This window comes from Ipomoea nil, unplaced genomic scaffold (genome assembly GCF_001879475.1).
Source record: "Ipomoea nil cultivar Tokyo-kokei standard unplaced genomic scaffold, Asagao_1.1 scaffold2480, whole genome shotgun sequence".
NCBI lineage: Eukaryota > Viridiplantae > Streptophyta > Magnoliopsida > Solanales > Convolvulaceae > Ipomoea > Ipomoea nil.
Window position 1 is genome coordinate 3,096,192 of NW_017618908.1, and position 25,884 is coordinate 3,122,075.

At 37.0% G+C, this 25,884-nt stretch overlaps 5 protein-coding genes across 9 annotated transcripts; 3 read left to right on the forward strand and 2 right to left on the reverse strand.

The window, feature by feature from the left end:
* Nucleotides 1-789: 789 nt before the first annotated feature.
* Nucleotides 790-4,141, forward strand: LOC109152884 (purple acid phosphatase 1). The gene is made up of 9 exons (XM_019300558.1): nt 790-905; nt 984-1,198; nt 1,945-2,151; nt 2,269-2,380; nt 2,549-2,778; nt 2,873-3,011; nt 3,118-3,338; nt 3,537-3,658; nt 3,747-4,141. Exons 2-9 carry the CDS (start codon nt 1,004-1,006, stop codon nt 3,943-3,945), a joined length of 1,425 nt encoding a protein of 474 aa, XP_019156103.1. The 5' UTR covers nt 790-905; nt 984-1,003; the 3' UTR covers nt 3,946-4,141.
* Nucleotides 4,142-6,161: 2,020 nt separating this feature from the next.
* Nucleotides 6,162-9,579, forward strand: LOC109152886 (purple acid phosphatase 1-like). The gene is made up of 8 exons (XM_019300563.1): nt 6,162-6,362; nt 7,489-7,689; nt 7,783-7,894; nt 7,990-8,219; nt 8,319-8,457; nt 8,556-8,776; nt 8,941-9,062; nt 9,169-9,579. The coding sequence occupies exons 1-8, from the start codon at nt 6,177-6,179 to the stop codon at nt 9,368-9,370; spliced, it is 1,413 nt and encodes a 470-aa protein (XP_019156108.1). The 5' UTR covers nt 6,162-6,176; the 3' UTR covers nt 9,371-9,579.
* A 118-nt stretch (nt 9,580-9,697) lies between these two features.
* LOC109152882 (wall-associated receptor kinase-like 8) lies at nt 9,698-20,789 on the reverse strand. Of its 2 annotated transcripts, XM_019300555.1 has the most exons (5): nt 19,795-20,789; nt 18,910-18,966; nt 16,922-18,146; nt 12,823-12,830; nt 9,698-9,807 (listed from the first exon to the last, which is right to left on the reverse strand). In XM_019300555.1, the coding sequence occupies exons 1-3, from the start codon at nt 20,657-20,659 to the stop codon at nt 16,945-16,947; spliced, it is 2,124 nt and encodes a 707-aa protein (XP_019156100.1). In that variant the 5' UTR covers nt 20,660-20,789; the 3' UTR covers nt 9,698-9,807; nt 12,823-12,830; nt 16,922-16,944. The 2 variants fall into 2 exon arrangements, with proteins under 2 accessions (XP_019156100.1, XP_019156099.1); XM_019300554.1 differs by lacking the exons at nt 9,698-9,807; nt 12,823-12,830 and having other exon boundaries at nt 16,877-18,146.
* LOC109152744 (wall-associated receptor kinase-like 1) lies at nt 9,839-10,745 on the reverse strand. The gene is made up of 2 exons (XM_019300392.1): nt 10,477-10,745; nt 9,839-10,406 (listed from the first exon to the last, which is right to left on the reverse strand). Exons 1-2 carry the CDS (start codon nt 10,743-10,745, stop codon nt 9,839-9,841), a joined length of 837 nt encoding a protein of 278 aa, XP_019155937.1.
* LOC109152885 (purple acid phosphatase 1-like) lies at nt 11,702-25,735 on the forward strand. 4 transcript variants are annotated; one of them, XM_019300560.1, is made up of 9 exons: nt 22,753-22,836; nt 22,964-23,195; nt 23,674-23,874; nt 23,973-24,084; nt 24,179-24,408; nt 24,483-24,621; nt 24,725-24,945; nt 25,109-25,230; nt 25,316-25,596. In XM_019300560.1, the coding sequence occupies exons 2-9, from the start codon at nt 23,001-23,003 to the stop codon at nt 25,512-25,514; spliced, it is 1,419 nt and encodes a 472-aa protein (XP_019156105.1). In that variant the 5' UTR covers nt 22,753-22,836; nt 22,964-23,000; the 3' UTR covers nt 25,515-25,596. The 4 variants fall into 4 exon arrangements, with proteins under 4 accessions (XP_019156107.1, XP_019156106.1, XP_019156105.1 ...); XM_019300562.1 differs by lacking the exons at nt 22,753-22,836; nt 22,964-23,195; nt 23,674-23,874; ... (4 more) ...; nt 25,109-25,230; nt 25,316-25,596 and adding exons at nt 11,702-11,971; nt 13,033-13,230; nt 13,327-13,438; ... (3 more) ...; nt 14,751-14,872; nt 14,957-15,313; XM_019300561.1 differs by lacking the exons at nt 22,753-22,836; nt 22,964-23,195; nt 23,674-23,874; ... (3 more) ...; nt 24,725-24,945; nt 25,109-25,230 and adding exons at nt 11,703-11,971; nt 13,033-13,230; nt 13,327-13,438; ... (2 more) ...; nt 14,311-14,531; nt 14,751-14,872 and having other exon boundaries at nt 25,316-25,735.
* The last annotated feature ends 149 nt before the right edge of the window (nt 25,736-25,884 follow it).

A 25,884-nucleotide genomic window follows, 5' to 3' on the forward strand; every position in this document is an offset into this window, starting at 1 on the left:
AGTGGTTTTTCTCAATTTCGTCCTAAACGACTTTGGTGACCTAATATCGTCCCAGACTTTTGTGTTTTGCTCAATTTAGTCCTCCATTTATTATTTCGTCAAATTGGTGTTAAATAAAGGGACAATTCAATAATGTCAATATTGATCCCTCTTTACTTTCAACTTGTGAAGTGCGAAATTCCTCTTTCTTGTACGAATTACACCCAGAATTACTCCCGGACCTGCAAATTAAATTTTATATTCGCAGTTATAGGAGTAATTCTGGGAGTAATTCGTAAAAAAAAAAAAGGATTTCGCACTTCACATGTCTATGAGTAAAGAGATGCCAATATTAAAATTACTGAATTGTCTATTTATTTAACACCAAATGGACAGAATAACAAATGAGGGACTAAATTGAGCAAAAACACAAAAGTCTGGGACTAAATTGAGCGAAACACAAAAGTCTGGGACGATATTAGGTCACCAAAGTCGTTTAGGATGAAATTGAGAAAAACCACTATAGTCGAGGACGATTTTGGGTATTAACTCATTTAAAATTTAACATTTTCTTTGATTATATATATATATATATATATATATATATATATATATATATATATATATATATATATATATATATATATATATATATATATATATATTTATGCATGATTGATTGATTTGAGAATATGGCCCATAGGGAGATACTTTTACCATACAAAATACATCCAAAGACACAATGCGACAAAGATTCATAATTCAATGACATTAACCGGAGATTAATACTCAACCTTCAATTTTCTTTATCTTTAACACGCAAGAAGTATGATTAACCAGAACTCTTCCTTCATGCTCGCGCTATAAATATCGCGCTCGTCCAACTCCCTCCCAAGCTCAATCCTTTAAGTTTCAGCAACCTTCAGGTACGAATTCAGTTTCTTCCTTATCCTTCTAACGCAAAACATTCAATACTAAAATCTTGGAATTCTATTTTCTGGGAGGTTAAGGTTGGAGCAGAAGAATGAGGTTGGTGGTGGTGGGATTGTGGTGCTTGATCTTGGGGTTGATCTTGAATCCAACCCAGTTTTGCGATGCCGGAGTGACCAGTAGCTATGTGAGGAAGAGTCTATCGGCTTTCCCCAATGCTCAGGATGTTGATATGCCATGGGATAGCGATGTCTTTGCAATCCCCTCTGGTTACAATGCCGCCCAACAGGTTCCTCTTTGAAACCCCATTTTCTTTAAGGATTTTCTATGATGCTTTCTTGTTATTCTGCATTTCTTAGTAATATTCATCTCTGCAACAATTATTGAGCTTGAACTGAATGTTTGGTTGTCTTAGTGATGATAAAGTTGTAATCTTTAACTTAGTTTTGACAAAGATACTGTAATTTCCCCAAGGATCTTGGAGGATGTAATGTTTTAAGATATTTGTTATGCAAGTATTGATTTGGCTGCGTTTACTTCAATTCTTGGATTTTCGTTTCTTGAGGATGTAGTGTTCACTGCTGGAAATTCTGGAAATTCTGACCACCTGAAAGTGATATTAAATCAAGTTGAAAGCAAAAAGTGGTCGGAAATAGCAATAAAGGTTTTTTCGGATACCAAAAGTGGTCGGAACAAGGCTTTCGACTTGATTTAAGATCACTTTCAGGTGGTCGGAAATTCCATAATTTCCACAGTGGTTTAAGATATTTGTTATGTAAGTATTGATCAAGGTTGTGTTAACTTCAATTCTTGGATTTTTGTTTCTTGAGGATGTAATGTTTAGGATATTTGTTATGTAAGTATTGATTTGGCTGTGTTTACTTCAAGTCTTCCATTTTCAGTTCTTCAGTTCTCGTTTTCTCCAGTTTTCCAATCTCCATTCTCTGTGTCCAAATCGAAGTAATGCACAAGAATTTTATGTTTTCTTGTTTTTGGCAATGCCTTTGTGTGCTGAAATGGATTTGGGTTTTGAAGGTTCATATTACTCAAGGAGATTATGAAGGGAGGGGTGTGATAATCTCTTGGACCACACCTTATGATAAAACTGGGGCGAATACAGTGTATTATTGGACTGAGAATACCAAAGCTCAACAGAAGCGCGCTATGGGCAAGGTTGTGAGATACAAGTACTACAACTACACCTCGGCTTTTATTCATCATTGCACCATCAAGGATTTGGAGGTGCGTACGTGTAGTGGTTTTTACTTCGAGTTTTGAGTAGGATCGAAATCCCTTTTCAATTTTGTGTATAAATGGCAAGATCAGTAATGTGACAGTCCCGTTTTCTTGAAACTGCAGTATGATACGAAATACTATTACAGAGTAGGATTTGGGGACGCGAAACGCCAGTTCTGGTTTGTTACTCCTCCCAAACCTGGACCTGATGTGCCATATACATTTGGTCTGATAGGTATATATTATGTTCTTTCTGTAACATTTGCCTTATTTTGAGGGTCATATGGGCCAAACCACACTAAAAGATTGAATCTAACCAGTTGTTAGTCTAACCCATGGCCTTATAAAGTCATATGTTCTCTCTTATTTTATCAATGTGGACTCTTAACAATGTCATTGACAGGGGATATTGGTCAGACTCATGATTCCAACACCACATTGACACATTATGAGCAGAACCCGGCAAAAGGACAGGCAGTGTTGTTCGTTGGAGACCTCTCGTATGCAGATAGGTGGCCGAATCATGACAACAACCGGTGGGATACGTGGGGAAGGTTTTCAGAGCGAAGCGCTGCGTATCAGCCTTGGATTTGGACTGCAGGAAATCACGAGATTGATTATGCTCCTGAAATTGTACACTCTTCGTTCCACTTGCCTCATTGTGCAAATCACTTAGCTAGACTTGTAACAAATTTTTTGTTCTTTTTTGTGTTTTTTTGGGTTTCAGGGTGAGTACCAACCATTCATACCTTTTACAAAACGGTATCCTACACCACACGAAGCATCGGGGAGCGGTGATCCACTTTGGTACTCCATAAAACGAGCTTCTGCACATATCATTGTCCTGTCTTCTTACTCGGGCTTCGGTGAGAATCTATAGCTTCGAAATAGTACCGAGTTTCACTCATGCTGTAGAATTGTAAAATAGTACTAAGGTTTGGCTGTCTTTGTGTTTTTTTTTTTTTTTGGTAGCTAAATACTCTCCACAGTATAAATGGTTTACGAGTGAACTACAAAAAGTTAACAGGAGCGAGACGCCTTGGCTCATTGTGCTGGTGCACGCTCCATTATACAATAGCTATGAAGCTCACTACTTGGAAGGGGAAGGCATGCGTGCGATATTTGAGCCCTATTTCGTCTATTACAAAGTGGATGTCGTGTTTTCTGGACATGTTCACTCCTACGAACGATCTGTAAGTATATTCATCACAAAGCTTATTTAGTTAAATCATAGTAAACTGTCATATGTTGTTCAATTTTCAGAGCCCGAGCTAGAAATGGAAGCAGATGAATTGAAGCATGTGTTCCATCTCAACTAAAAGTCTGAGCTGATAGTTAGATTGCACATTTATATTTATATATATTATATGCTCATCGAGATTGCTTCACAGGAACGCGTATCGAATGTTGCATACAACATTGTGAATGCAAAGTGCACGCCTGTGAGGGATGAATCAGCCCCGGTTTACATTACCATAGGCGACGGGGGAAATTCAGAAGGATTAGCCTCGGAGTATGTTAACATATATATACAGAAATGTGTGTTAGAATGCATAAACTGACAGCAGGCCTTAGTTCTCGGGTTTTTCTCGTGTGTGCAGGATGACACAGCCACAGCCAAGCTACTCTGCGTTTCGCGAGGCGAGCTTTGGGCATGGCATATTCGACATAAAGAACAGAACCCATGCCTATTTCTCGTGGCATCGCAACCAAGATGGGGCCTCGGTTGAGGCTGATTCCGTGTGGCTTCTTAACCGGTACTGGGCGTCCAAGGATGCATCATCTGTGTCTGCAATGTGAAACCATTCATGAACTTTGATGTTGTTTGTGTTGGTTAATGTATGTATGGTTCTTGTTGGTTGGTTGGTTGTATTGATCTTCTTCTGTAGCTCTGTGGAGAAGCTTTGTGTTCCATTAGAGAATAAAGGGATCTTAGCAACTGCTGTAGAATCTGTAGTTCCTATTAATAAACTTGCAATTATGTATTATTACACAATTTGTAACTAACAACAATAACTATCATGTCTTGGGGTGATCTGGGTGGAGTATGATTCTCATACCAAAAAGGGAAAAAGTCATGAGTACAATTCTTACCAAAACCTTATTAATCGAGTCCGTCTTGAATTGCGGGCTATTACACGTGGAGTTTACTAGTGCACACTTTGAGTTTAATTCTTGTCAACACATTTTCAGTCGAAAAGTTTACTATTATACATTCTCAGATAATGATTGTGGATTTTTTCGTCATCTAAAAAGAAACAATAAGGGGGTGTTTGGTTGGAAGTAAGGAATTAGGGGAGGGGGGGGGGAATGAATTGTAAATCGGTGGGGAAAAGAATTAGGTGAAAATAAAGTAAGAATTCAAATTACAGTGTTTAATATGCAGGTGGGAATAAAGTATGAATTCAAATTACAGTGTTTGGTATGCACTAATAAGGCATGGAATTGAAAGAGAATAAGTGATAAAATGACTGAAATGCCCTTATGTAATAATAATAATAATAATAATAATAATAATAATAATAATAATAATAATAATAATAATAATAATAATAATAATAATAATAATAAGAAGAAGAAGAGAAGATCCTTTCAAAAAAAATAATAAGAGACGAATTGTAATTAGAGGGCAAGAAGGAAGAAGGAAGGAGGGTAATAAGACAAAATTTTGTCTTATTAGGAGGGTAAAATGGTCATTAAACAATCTTTTCTTCTCCCTTCAAATCGCCGAATTGTAATTCTTGAGAGGGAGAGGGGAGGGGGTCTGAATTAGAATTCAGCATTTGGAGGGAATTGCAATTCCACCGAATTGCAATTCCCTCTAACCAAACAGCGTAATTGGACCTTCCACATAATTGCAATTCAATTATACCCAAATTACATCCAACCAAACACCTCCTAATTACCATGCACATTTGATTAGTTTTAATGGAATCTGATGCCAAATTAAGTTTGAGATTAAGTTCTATAGTGTCTAGTTTGTGAACATTAAGCTTTGAGTTTTTAGAAACAAAGTCTACGATATTTTTTGCAATAAATTCTAGAAACATAATTGATCAAATATAAAACTGATAGATTATATACAAAAATATTGTTTACAAAAAATTAATTCCCAAAAATTGGAAGCCTTGTGCATGCTATCGTCCTGTGTTAAATAATAATTGTGATTTCTTTTCTAGCCAATCCACGCAAGTCACATTCATTAGCCAAGAATAAAAGTACAATAAAATAAAAATATTAATTTTCAAATTAAAAATATTAAAAAAATATATGCCATGTGAACAAGATACACATAACACTATAGCACATTAATCAAGATCGCGCGCGTAACATATTTTAATTCAGAAATCGTATCATTTTCTATGGATACAATCATACAAAGTACTCCCAGGAATAAACTAATAATTCTCGTTTCGCATGAGCTAAAATAATAATTATAAATTTTTATTGATTTTTGAGAAAATATGTATGGACAGATGCTACATGAGTCAGTAGAACTCAAAAAAAATTATTATATAATTAAATTTGTGCATGCATGTATTGTAATTATTTTTTTAGAGGTGGATAAAATAATACTCTTTCCGTCTCATTTTATTAGTCTGTTTCGGTTAACAAGTTTGACTAGACTAATTCTAAACTCCCATAACTCTTGCCTAAAAATATCTAGAGAAGGTAAATTGCAATCACATCGTCACTCATGTATGTTGTTGTAAAAAAATTTTAACGTGATCAATTAAACTAATTGTGTTAGCCTCAAAGATAAATTTTGAGATATGATAACAAAATATGAAATATAATCGGACAACTTTAGCCAAATTGGTGAGATAGTTGGTGCAATTTGAGCTGACTTATCTCAAGAAGTGGGAGCTAAGCATCAAAGCTCATGCTATAAATTTCAGGCAAGGGTGTAGTTTCTTTCTGTCTTGTTCATCCTAAAACCTTAGAAATTTTCTTGTACCACCATCGTGTTTGGTCTTCTGGGACGTTAACGTTGGAGCCTCGTTGCAACCCAGAATAATACTACAACGCACATGATGCTTGGACTGGTGTGCTTAATCTTGGGTTTGATCTTGAACACATCTCAGCTGTGCAATGGTGGATTGACCAGTAGCTATGTGAGGAACAGTCTATCGGCTGCGCCCAATCCTGAAGATGTTGATATGCCTTTGGATAGTGATGTGTTTAGGGTCCCCCATGGTTCCAATGCCCCCCAACAGGTCGTGTTTTGTTTCCCCCATTTTCTTCTCTTTAAAGATTTGATTTTTAGGTATTATTTGGCTAATATCCATGGAGATTTTGATGTTTCTTGGCTGAAATATATTATAGCATGATGGCTCACTAGTTTAATGTTCCAATGTTCATCTCTGTGACAATTATTGAGTTCTTGAACTGTGTAATGGCTTTCACATAATAGGTTGGAGACTCAAACTGAACTAGCTTTGCTTTAGTGTTTATCATTGGTACTAGCTTTTATGGTAGAGTTAGGACGTTAACTTTAGTGCCTATTATTGGTGCTTTTATGGAATAGTTTAGAGCCATCCAAAGGAGAGAAGGCTACTTGGGGCCAAGATGAGTCCAAGTCAAGGGGTGAGTAGTTATACGAACCTATGGACTTTTTGATTTACAGGAAAGTCCGATCCACAGCTACTACTCTAAGGTGCGCTTATGAAGCTTACCTTGTGATCTTATCCGGCAAAGAACTACAATAAGGTAAACCAGTTTAGGTTACTCATAGTTGATCGGCTTAAACTAAGAAGGCTAATAAGCAGCTCCCATAAAGAGTCAAACACTTGGAACCTTATGGTTACCATGTCAACTGTTCAAACCTATGGACTTTTTGATTTACAGGAAAGTCCACAGCTACTATTCTAAGGTGCCCTCTGGATGAAGCTTACGTTGTGACCTTATCTGAAAAATGACCACAAGGAGGTAAACCAATTTAGGTTACTCATAGTTGATTGGCTCAAACCAAGAAGGCTAATAGATAGCTCCCATAAAGAATCAAACACTTAGAACCTTATGGTTACCATGCTAACTGTCCGACCAACTCTATTGGGGTTGCCCAATCCATGGACTTTTTAGGAATGAGAGAATCATACTTAAGTACTTGACTTGAGTGCCTATCACTGTACCTATTGAGCTTATTAGTTATCTGCTTATATCAAACTGTTATGTGATTGGTTTCTTTTAGCATCAATTGCATAGAAGATACTTGTATATATATTGCCCATCAAAGAAACTGGTTTGAGCATTAGAAAAGAGGATTCTTGGAGAAGATAGTGTTCAATATATTTGTTACATCTGTGCCCTTTTGTGCTGAAATGGATTTTGGTGGTCTGCTAGGTTCATATAACACAAGGGGATTATGAAGGGAAGGGTGTGATTATCTCTTGGACCACACCATATAAACCTGGCTCGAACGCAGTGCTTTACTGGGCTGAGAATAGCAGAGCTAAGAGAATCGCAGTTGGCGATGTTGTAACCTACAAGTATTACAACTACACCTCGGGTTATATTCATCACTGCACCATCAAGGATTTAGAGGTTTTCACTTCAAATATTGCATAGGATTTCTTATGACTGGTGTGTATAATAGATTAATATCACTAAACTATCGCTATTCTCTTATAACTGCAGCATGATACAAAATACTATTACGAATTAGGGTCGGGGAATGCAAACCGGGTGTTTTGGTTTGTTACTCCTCCCAAACCGGGGCCTGATGTTCCATATACATTTGGTTTGATAGGTATGTTTAAGTGTATCTTGCTGAAGCATCATATGACAGAGATGTTTGCCTAAGTTTATATTGAAAACGAGGTATATGTTTAATGTTCCTAACAGGGGATATTGGTCAGACTTATGATTCCAACACCACATTGACACATTATGAACAGAACCCGGCAAAAGGACAGGCAGTGTTGTTTGTTGGTGACCTCTCGTATGCAGATAGGTACCCGAATCATGACAACAACCGGTGGGATACGTGGGGGAGGTTTTCAGAGCGAAGCGTTGCTTATCAGCCTTGGATTTGGACTGCGGGGAATCACGAGATTGATTATGCTCCTGATATTGTACACTCTTGGTTCTTCCACTACCTACTTGCCTAATTATGCAAATCACTTAGCTAGACTTGAAACAAAGTTTTTGCCTTTTTTCTTTTCGGGTTTCAGGGTGAATATCAACCTTTCATACCTTTTACAAACCGATATCCTACTCCATTTGAAGCATCGGGGAGCGGTGATCCACTTTGGTACGCCATAAAACGAGCTTCTGCACATATCATTGTCCTGTCTTCTTACTCAGGCTTCGGTGAGAATCTATAGCTTTGAAATAGTACCGAGTTTCACTGTAGAATTGTAAAATAGTACTAAGGTTTGGTTGTCTTTTGTGTGTTTTTTTTTTGGTAGCTAAATACTCTCCACAGTATAAATGGTTTACGAGTGAACTAAAAAAAGTTAACAGGAGCGAGACGCCTTGGCTCATTGTGATGGTGCACGCTCCATTATACAATAGCTATGAAGCTCACTACTTGGAAGGGGAAGGCATGCGTGTGATATTTGAGCCATATTTTGTCCAGTACAAAGTGGATGTCGTGTTTTCTGGACATGTTCACTCCTACGAACGATCTGTAAGTATTCATCACAATTGAAACATGTGCTCCATCTCAACTAAAAGTCTAAGCTGATAGTTGGATTGCTATATGCTCAACAATCACAACGCTGATTTAGCTCATCATGGTAAACTGTCTTGTGCTGTTTAGTACTAATCAGACAAATCTTGTTTGGTTCACAGGAACGCATATCGAACGTTGCATACAACATTGTAAATGCAGAGTGCACGCCTGTAAGCGACGAATCGGCTCCTGTTTACATTACCATAGGCGACGGGGGAAACTCAGAAGGATTAGCCACCGAGTATGTTAAGATATACATACAGCAATAATAATGTGTTTATAATAAAATGCAGAAATTGAGAGTAGGCCTTACTTGTGAGCATTTTCGGTTTTATTTGTGTGTGCAGGATGACACAGCCACAGCCAAGCTACTCTGCATTTCGCGAGGCGAGCTTTGGGCATGGAATATTCGACATAAAGAACAGAACTCATGCCTATTTCTCGTGGCATTGCAACCAAGATGGGGCCTCGGTTGAGGCTGATTCCCTGTGGTTTCTTAACAGGTACTGGGCTTCCAAGAATGCATCATCTGTGTCTTCTGCAAGGTGAAATCATTCATGAAGTAAATAAGGTTGCTGTTTGTTTTGGTTGGTTTAAGATTGTTGTTTGGCTGTTTGGTTCTCCTAGAGATATTCATTCCCAATAATGCTTCTTCTGTAACATACCTCTGAGGAGAAGCCTGATGCCTATACTGGTTTATGTAACTCCTTATCCTATATTAGAAAAACAAATAAATTCATCGTCAGCATTATTGAGAATGCCGGTGTGCATAAGGAATCTGTCCACTTTAGACATAATGAGGTTCTTTAACTCTAGGCTTGCTCCAATCACTCTATGCATCAATTCTTTATCTTGGGATAGCTTAAAAACACTATCTAAAGTATTAAAACCATCCAAAATAAACATTAGACTATCAAACTTATCAAATGTAACGATTTAATCCAATTTAACAACAACATAAAATTATATAGGGCATGTCAAAAATACTATTAATTAAATAATGTCACAGTTTATGTATCAAACAATAACGGGTGTGCGCCTAGTGTAATTTTCTTCCGTGGTTGTCCATGTATAATTAGTTTCAGAAAATGTCGTTGGTTCAATCTCCAACAATCTTTTGCCCTCAAAATTCTTTGTCTCGTATGAAGTTGTGCCAAATTTAACCTTTTCTAGTTCTGATACCACTTCTTTCATGGTCGATCTCTTTTTCCCATTCAAGTCCAAGCATCTCTTACCAAGGTCCATGAGATCTTCCTTTTTGCCTTGTTCCAACACTTGTTTGTCAAGAATCTTGAAGAGTCGATTCCCTTCCATAGCCGAAAGGAATCGTGTGACAAGACTTCTGTCTTCTTCATTTGTCGCAAAAGAAATTGCCTTGTTTCCCGTCATAAGTTCAACCAATATGACTCCGAAACTATAGACATAACTCTTTTCAGTGAACTGACTGAAATGAAAATACTCAAGATCCAAGTAGCCAAATGTTCCTTTCACTTGAGTAGTGACATGAGTTTGATCAATGGCAATGGACTTCAAAGTTCCAAAATCCGACACTTTAGCTCGGTACTTCTCGTCAAGAAGGATATTGCTAGACTTGATGTCGCAATGTAAGATTGGAATGGAAGACGACGAATGCAGATAAGCCAAAGCATCGCTACCTCTGTTGGATTTTTAGCCGCATCTCCCACGAGAAGGGAAACTCATCGTTAAGGTTGTCGCTATGAATCAAGCTGAAAAGTGTACCGTTGGTTATAAATTCATAAACCAGGAGCGGAACTTCTGTCTCGAGACAACACCCTAGCAGTTTCACCACAGTCCTATGATTAACCCTTAAAAGAATGACAACTTCATTGATGAATTCTTCGATTTTGCTTTCATCAACCCGGGCAGATTTCTTAACAGCAACAATCGTGACATCTACTAACATGCCCTTATACACTGTTCCTTGACCTCCTCGACCTAGGATCAGTGGCCTTTCCAGTTCCAATTTGTGGCATGAGTCTTTCTAGTGCGGTTTATCTTTTGTGATCTATGAAGTTTATCCAATGCAGGGGTGAAAAATTAAAGTATTTTAGCTTATGTTAAACTAAACCTAAACTCTCATAACTCTGGCTTAAAAACATTTAGAGGAGGTAAATCTCAAACCACTCTGTCACTCCTGCATGTTACTGGAGCAAAATTTTAAACTAATCAGTCATACTAATTGAGTTAGCCTTAGGGACAAATTTTGAGATATGATGACAAAATTTTAATGACAAAATATGAAACATAACGGGACAACTTTAGCCAAACAGGTTATATAGCTAGTGCAATTTAAGTTGACTTATCTCCAGAAGTGGGAGCTAAGCATCAAAGCTCATGCTATAAATTCCATTTCGTCCAACCCGTCGTACATTCAATATCTTGGGTTAAAGACAGAAATAGGAATAATTTTGAAATAAATGATAAAAATGAGAAGGTTTTAAAAAGTGAACAATTTCTGAAAAATTTTATTTGAGATATGCATTTCTTGTCAGAAACGCAAGTCCCAAATGAGTTTCTTGAAATTTTAGAAAACATTTTTTTTATGGTTGGTCAACGTGAAATTTCTTTTCACAAATGGATGACCAGCTTTTAGATGCCACATGCCACTTCCCCATTAAATAATACTATTTGTATTCTCATTTTTTACTCTCAATTTTTACTTTCACACACAAAATTTTATATAGACATATGTATTAGAACTCAGGAACGAAGCCAGAAATTTGGTTGAGGAGGGAAGCAGTAGGCCGGGACAAGTGTAAGCCATGCATGATTTGCAAGCTATGCTGGCGCTTTCTAATGTAGACATGCACACACACACAGAGATCACTTACGCTTCAATTTCATCCTAAAACCTTGAAATTTTCTTATACCAACATCGTGTTTGGTCTTCTGGGACGTTAACGTTGGAGCCTCGTTGCAACCCAGAAGAATACTACAACGCACATGATGCTTGGACTGGTGTGCTTAATCTTGGGTTTGATCTTGAACACAACTCAGCTGTGCGATGGTGGAGTGACCAGTAGCTATGTGAGGAACAGTCTATCGGCTTCGCCCAATCCTGAAGATGTTGATATGCCTTTGGATAGTGATGTGTTTAGGGTCCCCCATGGTTCCAATGCACCCCAACAGGTTGTGTTCTGTTTCCCCCATTTTCTTCTCTTTAAAGATTTGATTTTTAGGTATTGTTTGGTTAATATCATGGAGATTTTGATGTTTCTTGGCTGAAATATATTATAGCTAGCATGATTTGGGCTCACTAGTTTAATGTTCCAATGTTCATCTCTGTGACAATTATTGAGTTCTTGAACTGTGTAATGGCTTTCACATAGTAGGTTGGAGACTCGAACTTAACTAGCTTTGCTTTAGTGTGTATCATTGGTACTAACTTTTATGGTGGAGTTAGTACCTTAACTTTAGTGCCATCCAAAGGAGAAAAGGCTACTTGGTGCCAAGATGAGTCCAGGTCAAGGGGTGAGTAGTGATACGAACCTATGGACTTTTTGATTTACAAGAAAGTCCACAACTACTACTCTAAGGTGCGCGCACCTTGTGATCTTATCCGATAAAGGACTACAATGAGGTAAACCAATTTAGGTTACTCATAGTTGATCGGCTTAAACTAAGAAGGCTAATAAGCAGCTCCCATAAAGAGTCAAACACTTGGAACCTTATGGTTGGCACTTATGGTTACCATGCCAACTGTTCGAACCTATGGACTTTTTGATGTACAGGAAAGTTCACAGCTACTACTCTAAGGTGCGCTTATGAATCTTACCTTGTGACCTTATCCGACAAAGGAACAAGGAGGTACACCAGTTTAGGTTACTCATAGTTGATCGGTTCAACCAAGAAGGCTAATAGGCAGCTCCCATAAAGAGTCAAACACTTGGAACCTTATGGTTACCATGTCAACTATTCGACCAACTCTGTTGGGGTCGCCCAACCCATGGAGTACTTGACTTGAGTGCCTATCACTGTACCTACTGAGCTTATAGTTATTTGCTTATATCAAACTGTTATGTGATTGGTTTCTTTTAGTATCAATTGCATAGAAGATACTTGTAGATATATTGCCCATCCAAGAAACTGGTTTGAGCATTAGAAAAGAGGATTCTTGGAGAAGATAGTGTTGAAGATATTTGTTACATATGTGCCCTTTTGTGCTAAAATGGATTTTGGTGGTCTGCTAGGTTCATATAACGCAAGGGGATTATGAAGGGAAGGGTGTGATTATCTCTTGGACCACACATAAACATGGCTCAAAAGCAGTGCATTACTGGGCTGAGAATAGCAGAGCTAAGAGATTCTCGGTTGGCGCTGTTGTAACCTACAAGTATTACAACTACACCTCGGATTATATTCATCACTGCACCATCAAGGATTTAGAGGTTTTCACTTCAAATATTGCATAGGATTTCTTATGACTGGTGTGTATAGTATAGATATATGGAATGACAATATCTGCCATTCTCTTATAACTGCAGCATGATACAAAATACTATTACAAATTAGGGTCAGGGCATGCAAAACGGGTGTTTTGGTTTGTTACTCCTCCCAAACCGGGGCCTGATGTTCCATATACATTTGGTTTGATAGGTATGTTTAACTCAATGCTGAAAATTATTGAATTTCCGACCACTTGAAAGTGATCTTAAATCAAATCGAAAGCAAAAAGTGGTCAGGAATAGCAACAAAGGTTTTTCCGGATACCAAAAGTGGTCGGAACAAGACTTTTGACTTGATTTAAGATCAATTTCAGGTGGTCGGAAATTCCATAATTTCCAGTAATGACTGTATCTTGCTGAACATCATATGACAGAGATGTTTGCCTAAGTTTATATTGAACTCGAGCCCTCGAGGTATATGCTTAATGTTCCTTACAGGGGATCTTGGTCAGACTTATGATTCCAACACCACATTGACACATTATGAACAGAACCCAGCAAAAGGACAGGCAGTGTTGTTTGTTGGTGACCTCTCGTATGCAGATAGGTACCCGAATCATGACAACAACCGGTGGGATACGTGGGGGAGGTTTTCAGAGCGAAGCGTTGCTTATCAGCCTTGGATTTGGATTGCAGGAAATCACGAGATTGATTATGCTCCTCAAATTGTACAGTCTTGGTTCCACTTGCCTAATTGTTCAAATCACTTAGCTAGACTTGAAACAAATTAAAGTTTTTGCCTTTTTCTTTTTGGGGTTTCAGGGTGAATATCAACCTTTCGTACCTTTTACAAACCGATATCCTACTCCATTTGAAGCATCGGGGAGCGGTGATCCACTTTGGTACTCCATAAAACGAGCTTCTGCACATATCATTGTCCTGTCTTCTTACTCAGGCTTCTGTGAGAATCGAATCTATAGCTTTGCACTAGTACCGAGTTTCACTGCTGCTGTAAAATTGTGAAATAGTACTAAGGTTTGGTTGTCTTTGTGTTTTTTTGTTTTTTTTTTTTTTTTTTGGTAGCTAAATACACTCCACAGTATAGATGGTTTACGAGTGAACTAAAAAAAGTTAAAAGGAACGAGACGCCTTGGCTCATTGTGCTGGTGCACGCTCCATTGTATAACAGTTACGAAGCTCACTACTTGGAAGGGGAAGGCATGCGTGTGATATTTGAGCCATATTTTGTCCAGTACAAAGTGGATGTCGTGTTTTCTGGACATGTTCACTCCTACGAACGATCTGTAAGTATTCATCTCAATTGAAACATGTGCTCCATCTCAACTAAAAGTCTAAGCTGATAGTTAGATTGCTATATGCTTAACAATCACAACGCTTATTTAGCTCATCATGGTAAACTGTCTTGTGCTGTTTAGTACTAATCAGACAAATCTGAGCTAGAAGTGAAAGTAGGTGAAGGGTTTATTTGTTTCATGGCATCATATCACTTGTTTGGTTCACAGGAACGCATATCGAACGTTGCATACAACATTGTGAATGCACAGTGCACGCCTGTAAGCGACGAATCAGCTCCTGTTTACATTACCATAGGCGACGGGGGAAACTCAGAAGGATTAGCCACCGAGTATGTTAAGATATACATACAGCAATAATGTGTTTATAATAAAATGCAGAAACTGAGCATTTTCGGTTTTATTTGTGTGTGCAGGATGACACAGCCACAGCCAAGCTACTCTGCATTTCGCGAGGCGAGCTTTGGGCATGGCATATTCGACATAAAGAACAGAACCCATGCTTATTTTGGCTGGCATCGCAACCAAGATGGAGTCGCGGTTGAAGCTGATTCCTTGTGGCTTCTTAACAGACACTGGGCTTAATTCCAAGAATGCATCATCTAAGTAAGGTTGTTGTTTGTTTTGGTTGATTTAAGATTGTTGTTGGCTGTTTGGTTCTCCTAGAGATCTTCATTCCCAATAATGCTTCTTCTGTAACATACCTCTGAGGAGAAGCCTGATACCTATATTAGAAAATTAAATAAATTCATCGTCAGCATTAGTAGTGGGAATGCCGGTGTGCATAAGGGATCTGTCCACTTTGGGCGTAGCGAATTATGTTCTTCAACTCTAGGCTTGCTCCAATCACTCAATGCATCAATTCTTTATCTTGGGATATCTTAAAAACACTATCTAATGTATTAAAAACCATCCAAAACAAACATTAGAATATCAAACTTATCAAATGTAACGATTTAATCCAATCTTATCTTAATTATAATATAGCCATATGGTTTGGTGAGCAATTATTGTTACAAGGAATAAGGTTCAAATTGGCCACTGAACGTAATCTGAAAATGCAATTAGGCCACTGAACGAAAAAAAAAAGTGCAATTAGGCCACTGAACACTCCAAAAACGTGCAATTAGGCCACTGAACTCTTCAAACGTATGCAATTTCACCGGATAGCAGGTTACCATCAATTTTAGCAGGTTACCTGCTTACGTGGCAGCTGAGTTGACATTTTTAATAAATTTTAAACAATTTTTAATAATTAATTTTAATAATAAATTTTATAAAAAATTGAAAAAAAATAAATAAAAAATAAAATAAAGTCGTTTTTATTTTTTTAAACAAATTTTAAATTAAAATTTATTATTAAAATTTATTAAAAAATATTTAAAATTTATTAAAAATGACAACTCAGTTGCCACGTAAGCAGATAACCTGCTAAAATTGAGGGTAACCTGTTGTCAGGTGAAATTGCACATTTTTGGAGTGTTCAGTGGCCTAATTGCACTTTTTTTTTCGTTCAGTGGCCTAATTGCATTTTCAGATTACGTTTAGTGGCCAATTTGAACCTTATTCCTTGTTACAATTATTATTTTGGTGAGCAATTATTGTTACAATTATTATCTCTATCCTTATTATTATTATAAAATAAAATAGTCCAAAAAAAAAAGCCAATAACAAATAGAAAATGGTGATGATGCTTAATAGTTAATTTTATTATAAATAATTGTTTGGTCTTTAAAAGTCAATTGTATGTTGCTACATCTAGAGTTAGAAATCTCAAAGGTTTAAAAATTTTGATCCGTAGTGACTCTGAAAATTGTAATTCAATTACTATTGTAGTTTACATACAAGTGTTATTGTATTCTTTAACTTTTTGGATCTTCTATATTATTATTAGAAGAAAATGGTGATGATGATTAATAGTCATTTATATTTATAAATAATTGTTTGGTCTTTAAAGGTCAATTGTATGTTACTACATCTAGAGTTAGAAATTTCAAAAGTCTAAAAATTTTGATTCGTGGTGACTCTGAAAATTGTAATTCAATTATTATTGTAGTTTACTGAGTTCTTAAAAATTTGTAATATTAAATATTATGTACTAAATTTTTAATATAGTTTAAGATTTGTAGTAATCACCCACTTTAAATATCAATTCTTATTTTAATTGTAAATATATTTATGTTCATAATTTTTTTTTTTGAAAATTTATGTTCATAATTTTATCATAGCAATTCACACATAATTATTAAATAACAAAATTTGTATATATGAATAAACCTCATATAAGGTATATTTTTATAACATATTTCTCGTGCATCGCACGGGACAAATACTAGTTTAACAACAACAACATAAAGTTATATAATGCATGTCAAAAATACTATTAATTAAACAATGTCACAGTTTATGTATCAAACAATAACGGGTGTGCGTCTAGTGATGTAGTACTGCAATTTTCCTCTGTGGTTGTCCATGTATAATTAGTTTCAGAAAATATCGTTGGTTCAATCTCCAATAATCTTTTGCCCTCAAAATTCTTTGTCTCGGATGAAGTTGTGCCAGATTTAACCTTTTCTAGTTCTGATACCACTTCTTTCATGGTCGGCCTCTTTTTCCCATTCAAGTCCAAGCATCTCCTACTAAGGTTTGCAACTACCATGAGATCTTCCTTTTTGCCTTGTTCCAACACTTGTTTGTCAAAAATCTTGAAGAGTCGATTCCCCTCCATAGCCGAAAGGAATCGTGTGGCAAGACTTCTGTCTTCTTCATTTGTCGCAAAAGAAATTGCCTTGTTTCCTGTCATAAGTTCAACCAATACGACTCCGAAACTATAGACGTCACTCTTTTCAGTAAATTGACTGGATTGAAAATACTCAGGATCCAAGTAGCCAAACGTTCCTTTCACTTGAGTAGTGACGTGAGTCTGATCAATGGCAATGGTCTTCGAAGTTCCAAAATCTGACACTTTAGCTCGGTACTTCTCGTCCAGAAGGATATTGCTGGACTTGATGTCGCGATGTAAGATGGGAATGGAGGACGACGAATGCAGATAAGCCAAAGCATCAGCTACCTCTGTCGCAATTTTTAGCCGCATCTCCCACGAAAAGGGAAACTCACCGTCACTATGAATCAAGCTAAAAAGTGTACCGTTTGTTATAAATTCATAAACCAGGAGTGGAACTTCTGTCTCAAGACAACACCCCAACAGCTTCACCACGTTCCTATGATTAACCCTCGAAAGAATGACAACTTCATTGATGAATTCCTCGATTTTGCTTTCATCTACCCGGACAGATTTCTTAACTGCAACGATCCTGCCATCTGCTAACATGCCCTTATACACTGTTCCTTGACCTCCTCGACCTAGGATCCGGTTTTCGTTGAAGCGATCAGTGGCCTTTTCCAGTTCCTTTGCAGTAAAAAGCTTTGTTCTTTCAATAACGTCGACGTCTTCATTGGATGATGATAGTTGTTGCTGCAATAACAAGCCACCATTTTGTTTGAAAAACTTTGCTCTAATTCTCTTTGCCCTTCTCTTCTTCAGCACTTTGTACAAGAAAAAGATACATAATACAAAGACTAGTATGCCTGCACTTATTATTATGCCTGTCACAAATTTTAGTATTAGTCACACAACATCATTTCCTCTTGTAGAAACAATCACCTTGTTTGATGGTAAATCGAAACTGGAATCAAAATAAATAAATAAGTACGAGTCAGGGACGGAGTCAGAAATTCTGTTGAGGAGGGGCGAAACAGTACAGACGGATTCAGAAATTTTTTTTCAGAAAAAGCGAAACATTAAAACAAAAGAGATAATTTAAAAATAAATAAATAAATTACCTAAGAAATATAATTGTAAATATTGTTTGATATAGACGAAAAATAAAACACATCGAAACTTTATAAAAATATTCATAACAAAATATGAAACATAATTAATAAAATAATTTGAATAGAAAACACATTATAAATTACACATCTTATTATAGAGTGTGTGTGTAACATTAAAAAAGAATTGTAAACTATGTTGATGCTAAGATTGGAACCCTTAACCTCACTATTACCAAAAATGTGTTTTACCACCTAATCCAACTTACTTCTTATTAACATTTTATAGTTTTTTTATACTAATACTAAAACATGTACTATATATACATATATACATACAAATACTATATATGGGGTGGGGGTGGGGTGAGGGGGGGCGGCCCCCTCTCCCTCCGTCCCTGGTACAAGTACAACATTTGAAAATATTTTATTAAAAAAAAAAATGACGAAGAAACTCACAATCACTATGCTAGAGAGGTTGAAAATATGTTTTATAACTTTGATGATTAGTAATAATGAGAGAGGAACAATTTCTTACTTCCGAATATGGATATCTTCCGGGAGGTAATAGGGTCGGGTCCGCAACCGGCACACGCTGATCATTTAGAAATGGTATTAGCTACAATTTAATGATATGTCTATATATTAAAAATCAATCAAAGTAAAATAAACTACCAAAAAAAAAAATCCATTTTTATTAGTGATATAAACGAAAGTTAAACACTAAAAACATTAATATGTGGGTTTACGAAAAAAACATTAATGTGTCACTAAAGCTATTAGGCATTTTAGTCACAATACTAGCAATTATGATACTTGTGATCAGTGTTGCAAAAATCGCGCCTAGGCGCCAATTAGGCGGTCGGCCACCTAGGCGCCGATTAATCGCTCTAGACACTCTAGGCGGTCCCCAGGCGTCTAGCGATTTTTTCAACCTTGCTTGTGATAATTATTTACTCTCTCTCTCTCGGAGTGAGTGAGTGATGATCAAAATACATTTTAATTTTACTTTATAGTGACAGCATTATTGTCACAATAATTTGAGGTATTTCTAATGAAATTTGATGACTCAAAAAATATTAATTAGTGACAATCAAACTCAAAACATACTGTCATTGTGTTAATTAATACTATCATCACAATAATTTTACTTACATGTGACAAAATTTAACGATTCCAAAATTATTATTTAGTGATTAATTATTTTTGTTGGTGAAGATTATTTAGTGATTAATAAAACAACAATATGTCAATTTTATTGTGACACTATAGTGACAGCATCTTTATCAAAAAAATAATTAACAACTTTGTACCACTAAGATAATTGATTTTAATATTATGACTTTTTTTTTATAGGGGAATATTATGACTAAAATAATTGAAATAAGAATTATATATTATTATGTGTTAAGTTTTAGTATACCTTGGCATCCATGAGCAATGTATGGGTTTCCCTCCTCCCCTGTTGGGCAGTCACATCGGAAGTTAGATACAGACGTGCCGTCGGCCAGCTGAACGGCAGCATTATCGGAGGTGCGGCAGTTGGTGACCGCCGGAAAGTCCTGAGCTCGAACCGTCCAAATCCATACAACGGGGGCATATTCCAAAAACAATGAGGTACTCTGTTTAGGAATCCATCTCTGATCAATCAAAAAAGCGGAATTACATCTCTTGAGATTATCGTTGCTGCCGTCGCTCTGGATTCCCGAATTCGTGAAATTGGCGGTGTAGGAGGTGAGATCGAAGGGGACGGGAGTTTCGCAACAGTCGATGCCGTAGCATCCGGCGAATCCGGAGCTGATGTTGGCGCCGCAAATGGCGGTGCAGCCGGCGACGACGGTGGAGTTCTGAGTGAACAGGGAGTTGCCGCATCCGGCGAACAGGAATTTGTTGCGCGATTTGGAGTAGTAGAAAGGGGAGCCGGAGAGATCTGTGCCGTTGGTGATGGCGTTCCGACCCGCGGAATCGTCGCAGAAATTCACAACGGATTTTAGAGTCGTGATGGTTTGATTTTCCAGCGAAACCGCCACCACTTCTCCTTGGAGCTCGATTTGGACGAATGAGTTTAGGTATGCTTTGGGAGGCGCGCTGCTGTTATCGCAGTTTACTAAGAACCATGGATTGAGAGCGCAGCCCTCGCCGATTCCGAAAGGAAACGGAATTGAGACGTTTCCGCACCGCTGTTCGCAGCGCGGCTTTGCGAGTGACGGCGCCGCTGCTGCCGACGGGAACAGCGGCGGCACGTGAAAGAAGAGGAAAGCGAAAAGCAGCAGGCGGCGGAAGATCATTTCCGGCGAGTTAGTTCTTCGTTAATGAAGCTTGACTTGATCAATGATCAGTTTCATCGCCTGAGTGAATATAATAAATTCAGTGGGAATTGAAGAAATCAAAGTCTACATATGCATGTCATGGGACGGCTGTTTGACTAGGACATCTTATTCTTATCAATAATAATTAATTAGAGGCTAGTGATCCAAACTTTGTCCACGTTACTGTTTTTTGAAATACAAGTTTATGTTTCAAATTTTCTAACTAATAGCTAGATTTATAAATCTATCCATGTCAATTAGGGGTTAGCGAAGAGAGCTTTCGACAAACTACTCGTAAGCATTCGTTTATGTTCGTTTGGTAAGGTAAACGAACCATTAACAAACAAAAATTAGTACTTGGTTAATAAACGAACAGAGCTTGAACATTTATATGTTCGTTTGCTAAGAGATCGTGAACAAGCTCGTTTGTGTTCGTTTAATAATGTTTGTGAACAAGCCCGTATGTGTTCGTTTAATAATGTTCGTGAACAAGTTCGTTTGTGTTCGTTTAATAATGTCCATGAACAAGCTCGTTTAGTATTTGTTTAATAATGTTCGCGAACATGAACGTAGATTATTTATTGTTCACGAACAAATTGTGATCATGAGCATGTGGTGTTTGGTTATTAAAGGTTCACGAACGTGCTCATGAACGTAAACCAACATGTTCGTGAACGTATTTGTTAACGAACATGTTTGTGAACATGTTTTTTAACGTTAACACAAACGAACATGAATACAAACACCACAAAATTCTTAACAAACGTACACGAACAACATGTGTTCGTTTATGTTCGGTTCATTAAGAGCCCTAATGTCAATCATTTATATATAAACCAATTATAAAATTACTTTTTTCTTTTCCATACGTGAAAAAATACGAAAATGTTGGAGCATCTTTATTTGTTTGATTTTTACATTTTATTCATTTCTCAAAAAAATATTTTAAAGTCTGGTGTTTGGCAGAAAGATTAAAAAAAAAATCATTTTTTCTTTTTGATTTATTTTCCTTACAATGAACATATTATTTGGTATTTAAAAAATATATTATTATTATCATCATTATCATTAGTGGTGGTGGTGATAATAATGGAGGTGGTGAGGGCGGTGGTAATAATAATCAGGAAACTAACTTGAAGAGAGATGAGAGAAACTAGAAATAAACAATCTAGAAAATATATTCTCACTAAAAATCTAAGAAGACATTTTTCACCAAATTAAAAAATATCTTTCAACTAAAAATCAAGGAAAACACTTTCTTTGACCATTAATATTTTCCTTTAAATCTTATTTTCTATGAACACCCAACAAATAAAAAATAAAAAATAATAAAAAAACTGAAAAATAACTTCTAAAAATAAATTTTTCGAATTTCTAAACAGACTCTAAATAGAAGAAATAGACATTACCTAAAGAGTTCAACTACATGTATTTCTAAATTTTACTTTTTCACTTTTAGCAACTAAAGATATGATATTTTCATTGGAAAATATTATATGTACTCTTATTTTATACTCCCAACTTTTACTCCCACATACAAAATTTTGATGTAGACATTTGTATTGGGACCCATCTAAAAAAAGTAGTTTATCCGTGTCCGCCACATCAAGGAGTAAAATTTAGGAAGTATAATTTGAGAATACATGTAGACATGTAGTAGAACTCATTTTCATTATGTGGGCCCCATAAAAATAGTTTACATCAAAATTCCCGAGAAAAATAGAAACTGAAAGTAAAAAGTGGAAGTTCATATAGTACTTTTCTTATCTAAATATCTTGTAAACCCATAAATATTCTTAATACTATTCCGCTTGAACTAATGTGTTGGTCAATGACCATGTTAAGTACCGCCATTTTTTTAGATGACGAGAAAATTTTCACAATATTTTTAAGTGTGAGTAAATTTTGTCTTGTAATTTAAGTCCTTCGAAGATTTTTTTTTTAAAAAAAAAAAGTAAATAATTTTAAATTATATATAATTAATTTACTCAAATTAAGAAAATAAAGATTTTAACTAAACTTTGTAGTTACAAATTTGAATCCCTTGTCATCTTGGGCAGGGAGTACTGCCCATGTGCCCATTAACCCCATTTTCAATCCAGAAGCTGGGAGCTGCCCAGACTGAGATTCCACTTTCCCTTTCTTGAACAATACCTATAAGAAATCCTCAAGTACACTCTACCTATTTGACCAAACTTTCAGGGTGGAATATTCCTTGCACCTTGCCCAAATCCTGTACTCTAATATTATAAATTTCTTATAAAAGTTGGTTTCTTTTTCTGGGAGATTTGAGATTGGAACTTCATCCCAATCTAAAAGAATGGGCTACTTGAAGCTCGGATTTTTATGCTTGGGATTGGGCTTGATCTTGAGTTTTTCTCTGTTGTGTGATGCTGGGGTGACCAGTAGCTATGCGAGGAAGAATGGGTTGAGCTCAGAATCCTCAGATATTGATGATATGCCTTTGGATAGTGATGTCTTCACAGCCCCTCCTGGTTACAATGCCCCCCAGCAGGTTCTCTCCTGCTTCCCTAATTGCTGTTGCTTTTTTTTTTTTCTTTCAAGATTTTGTTTTTGTTGTGATTTTATCTGGATTTCAGCATTTCTTCATAGTTATCTGCTTTAATCTCCTTTGCTGTTGGTTTCTTTAACTTGAACTTCAATCTGGCAAAAGATGTTTGTGGTTTTGCATAAGAAATTGGTTGGCTTGAGGTTTTTTTTTTTTTTGTTTGAGTGATGAGAAACCCGCAGTCACTATCCGAGGGTGTGAGGGTAAACCCGCCTTGTGATCCTAGCCGGTCGGTCTGAGGGTGTGTACCGGGTAAAATCCGGTCTTTTGACCCTACCCAGCAAAGGACTAGTTGGCTTGAGGGTTTGAGCATTAGAGAAGAGGATTTCTTGAAGTAAATAGTGTTTAAGATCTTTCTGATATATCTTAGGAATGTCTTTCTGTCAAAATATTGGTTTTAGTTGAAATGAATTTGGTTTTGAAGGTCCATATAACACAAGGGGATTATGAAGGGAAAGGTGTGATTATCTCTTGGGTTACACCCGAAGAGCCTGGCTCGAAAACGGTGGTTTATTGGGCCGAGAATAGCAGTGTCAAGAGGCGTGCAGATGGCGTTGTCGTGACCTACAAGTTTTATAATTACACATCCGGCTATATTCATCACTGCACCATCAAGGGTTTAGAGGTGTGTAGCGGTTTCTCCTTAAATGATTGCTCAATATATACCCGAATTGAAAAGATTTACAAGTGTGTAAAGTGTGTCATTTCCTCTTGTTTCTGCAGTACGATACAAAATACTATTATGAACTAGGGGTCGGGGATGCAAAACGACAGTTTTGGTTTGTTACTCCTCCCAAACCTGGACCGGATGTTCCCTATACATTTGGTTTAATAGGTATTATCTTTTTCTGTATCTTGATGTCTCTGCTTATGAAAGTGGCATTTGCCTCGGTTAACTCTGAACCGCTATATTGATGTTATATGAGCAGGGGATCTCGGTCAGACTTATGATTCCAACGCCACATTGACACATTACGAATTGAACCCTGTAAAAGGACAATCGTTGTTGTTTGTTGGTGACCTTTCGTATGCAGATAGGTACCCGAATCACGATAACAACAGATGGGATACGTGGGGAAGGTTTGTGGAGAGAAGTACTGCATATCAACCGTGGATTTGGACTGCTGGAAATCACGAAATTGATTTTGTTCCCGATATTGTAAGGATCGAAACTTTTTCTCTCAGTCATCATGTAACACGCTTAGAATTGTAACTATTTTGTTTCTATTTTAGGGTGAAACCGTGCCGTTCAAACCTTTCACGCATCGGTATTTTATGCCATTTGAATCGTCGGGGAGTACTTCTCCTCTTTGGTACTCGATAAAAAGAGCTTCAGCGCATATCATTGTCATGTCTTCTTACTCGGCTTATGGTAAGAATTGATAGCATTAACGGCTAATAAGTATCATCATAATGTTTATTGGATAGTACTATCGTTGAGGATATCTTGTAAGTTTGAATGTCTCGTTTTGTAGGTACATACACTCCTCAGTGGAAATGGTTGCAAGGCGAACTACCTAAAGTTAACAGAAGCGAGACGCCATGGCTAATCGTGCTCATGCATAGCCCGATGTATAGTAGCTATGTGCATCACTATATGGAAGGGGAAACCATGCGAGTGCTATATGAACCCTGGTTCGTGCAGTACAAAGTCGATGTTGTTTTTGCTGGTCACGTTCACGCATACGAACGATCTGTAAGTATAGCTCGCCAACTTATCATTTAAGTAATCTATAGTTTCGTTACTGGTTTACGGTTAAAACTGAAAGAACATTGTCACCTATTAGACAAATCCAAGTGAGAAATAAAGGAAAAATAGACGAGACTTTGGTTGATGCCATCTTATGTTTGCTTAACAGGAACGTGTATCAAATATCGCCTACAACATTGTAAACGGGTTGTGCAGTCCAAAGAATGACAACTCTGCCCCCGTTTATATCACCATAGGAGACGGGGGGAATTCAGAAGGATTAGTCACCGAGTATGTTGTGATATATCAATATATATATTCTTAAACTCTAATCATTTGTAAGTCTTAGCTCTTAGCGTGCGGTTTTGAAATGTAGGATGACACAGCCACAACCAAGTTACTCTGCTTACCGAGAAGCCAGCTTTGGCCATGGCATCTTCGATATCAAGAACAGGACTCACGCGCATTTTGGTTGGCATCGCAATCAAGATGGGTTGGCGGTTGAAGGTGACTCGCTTTGGTTTATTAACCGGTATTGGATGTCGAAGGAAGAGGCATCTGTATCTGCAGTGTGAAAATCTGCAGTTGAACTAAGTTGTTTGTTATGTAGATTATGAACTTTCTTTACCAAATGCATAATAATGTTCTGTTTCTGTAGCTTTCTCTGGTGAAACCATTTGTTCCACTACAATGAAGGTGCATAATGTAATTTACCAAAAGTTATACACAATATAGGTCACAACTGGGGTAACCCAAGCCAAGATGGCTTGTAATCACTAGGTCACGAGTTCGAATCCTTACTCCCTTAGTTTGAGCCGATCAGCTATGGATAATTTAGGTTGATTCACTTCCTTGTGGTCCTTTACCAGCTAGGGTCACAAGGCGGGATTTACCTACACCTGAAAGGGTTGTGGGGTTTCCCTCGCCACATAGATACATACATCA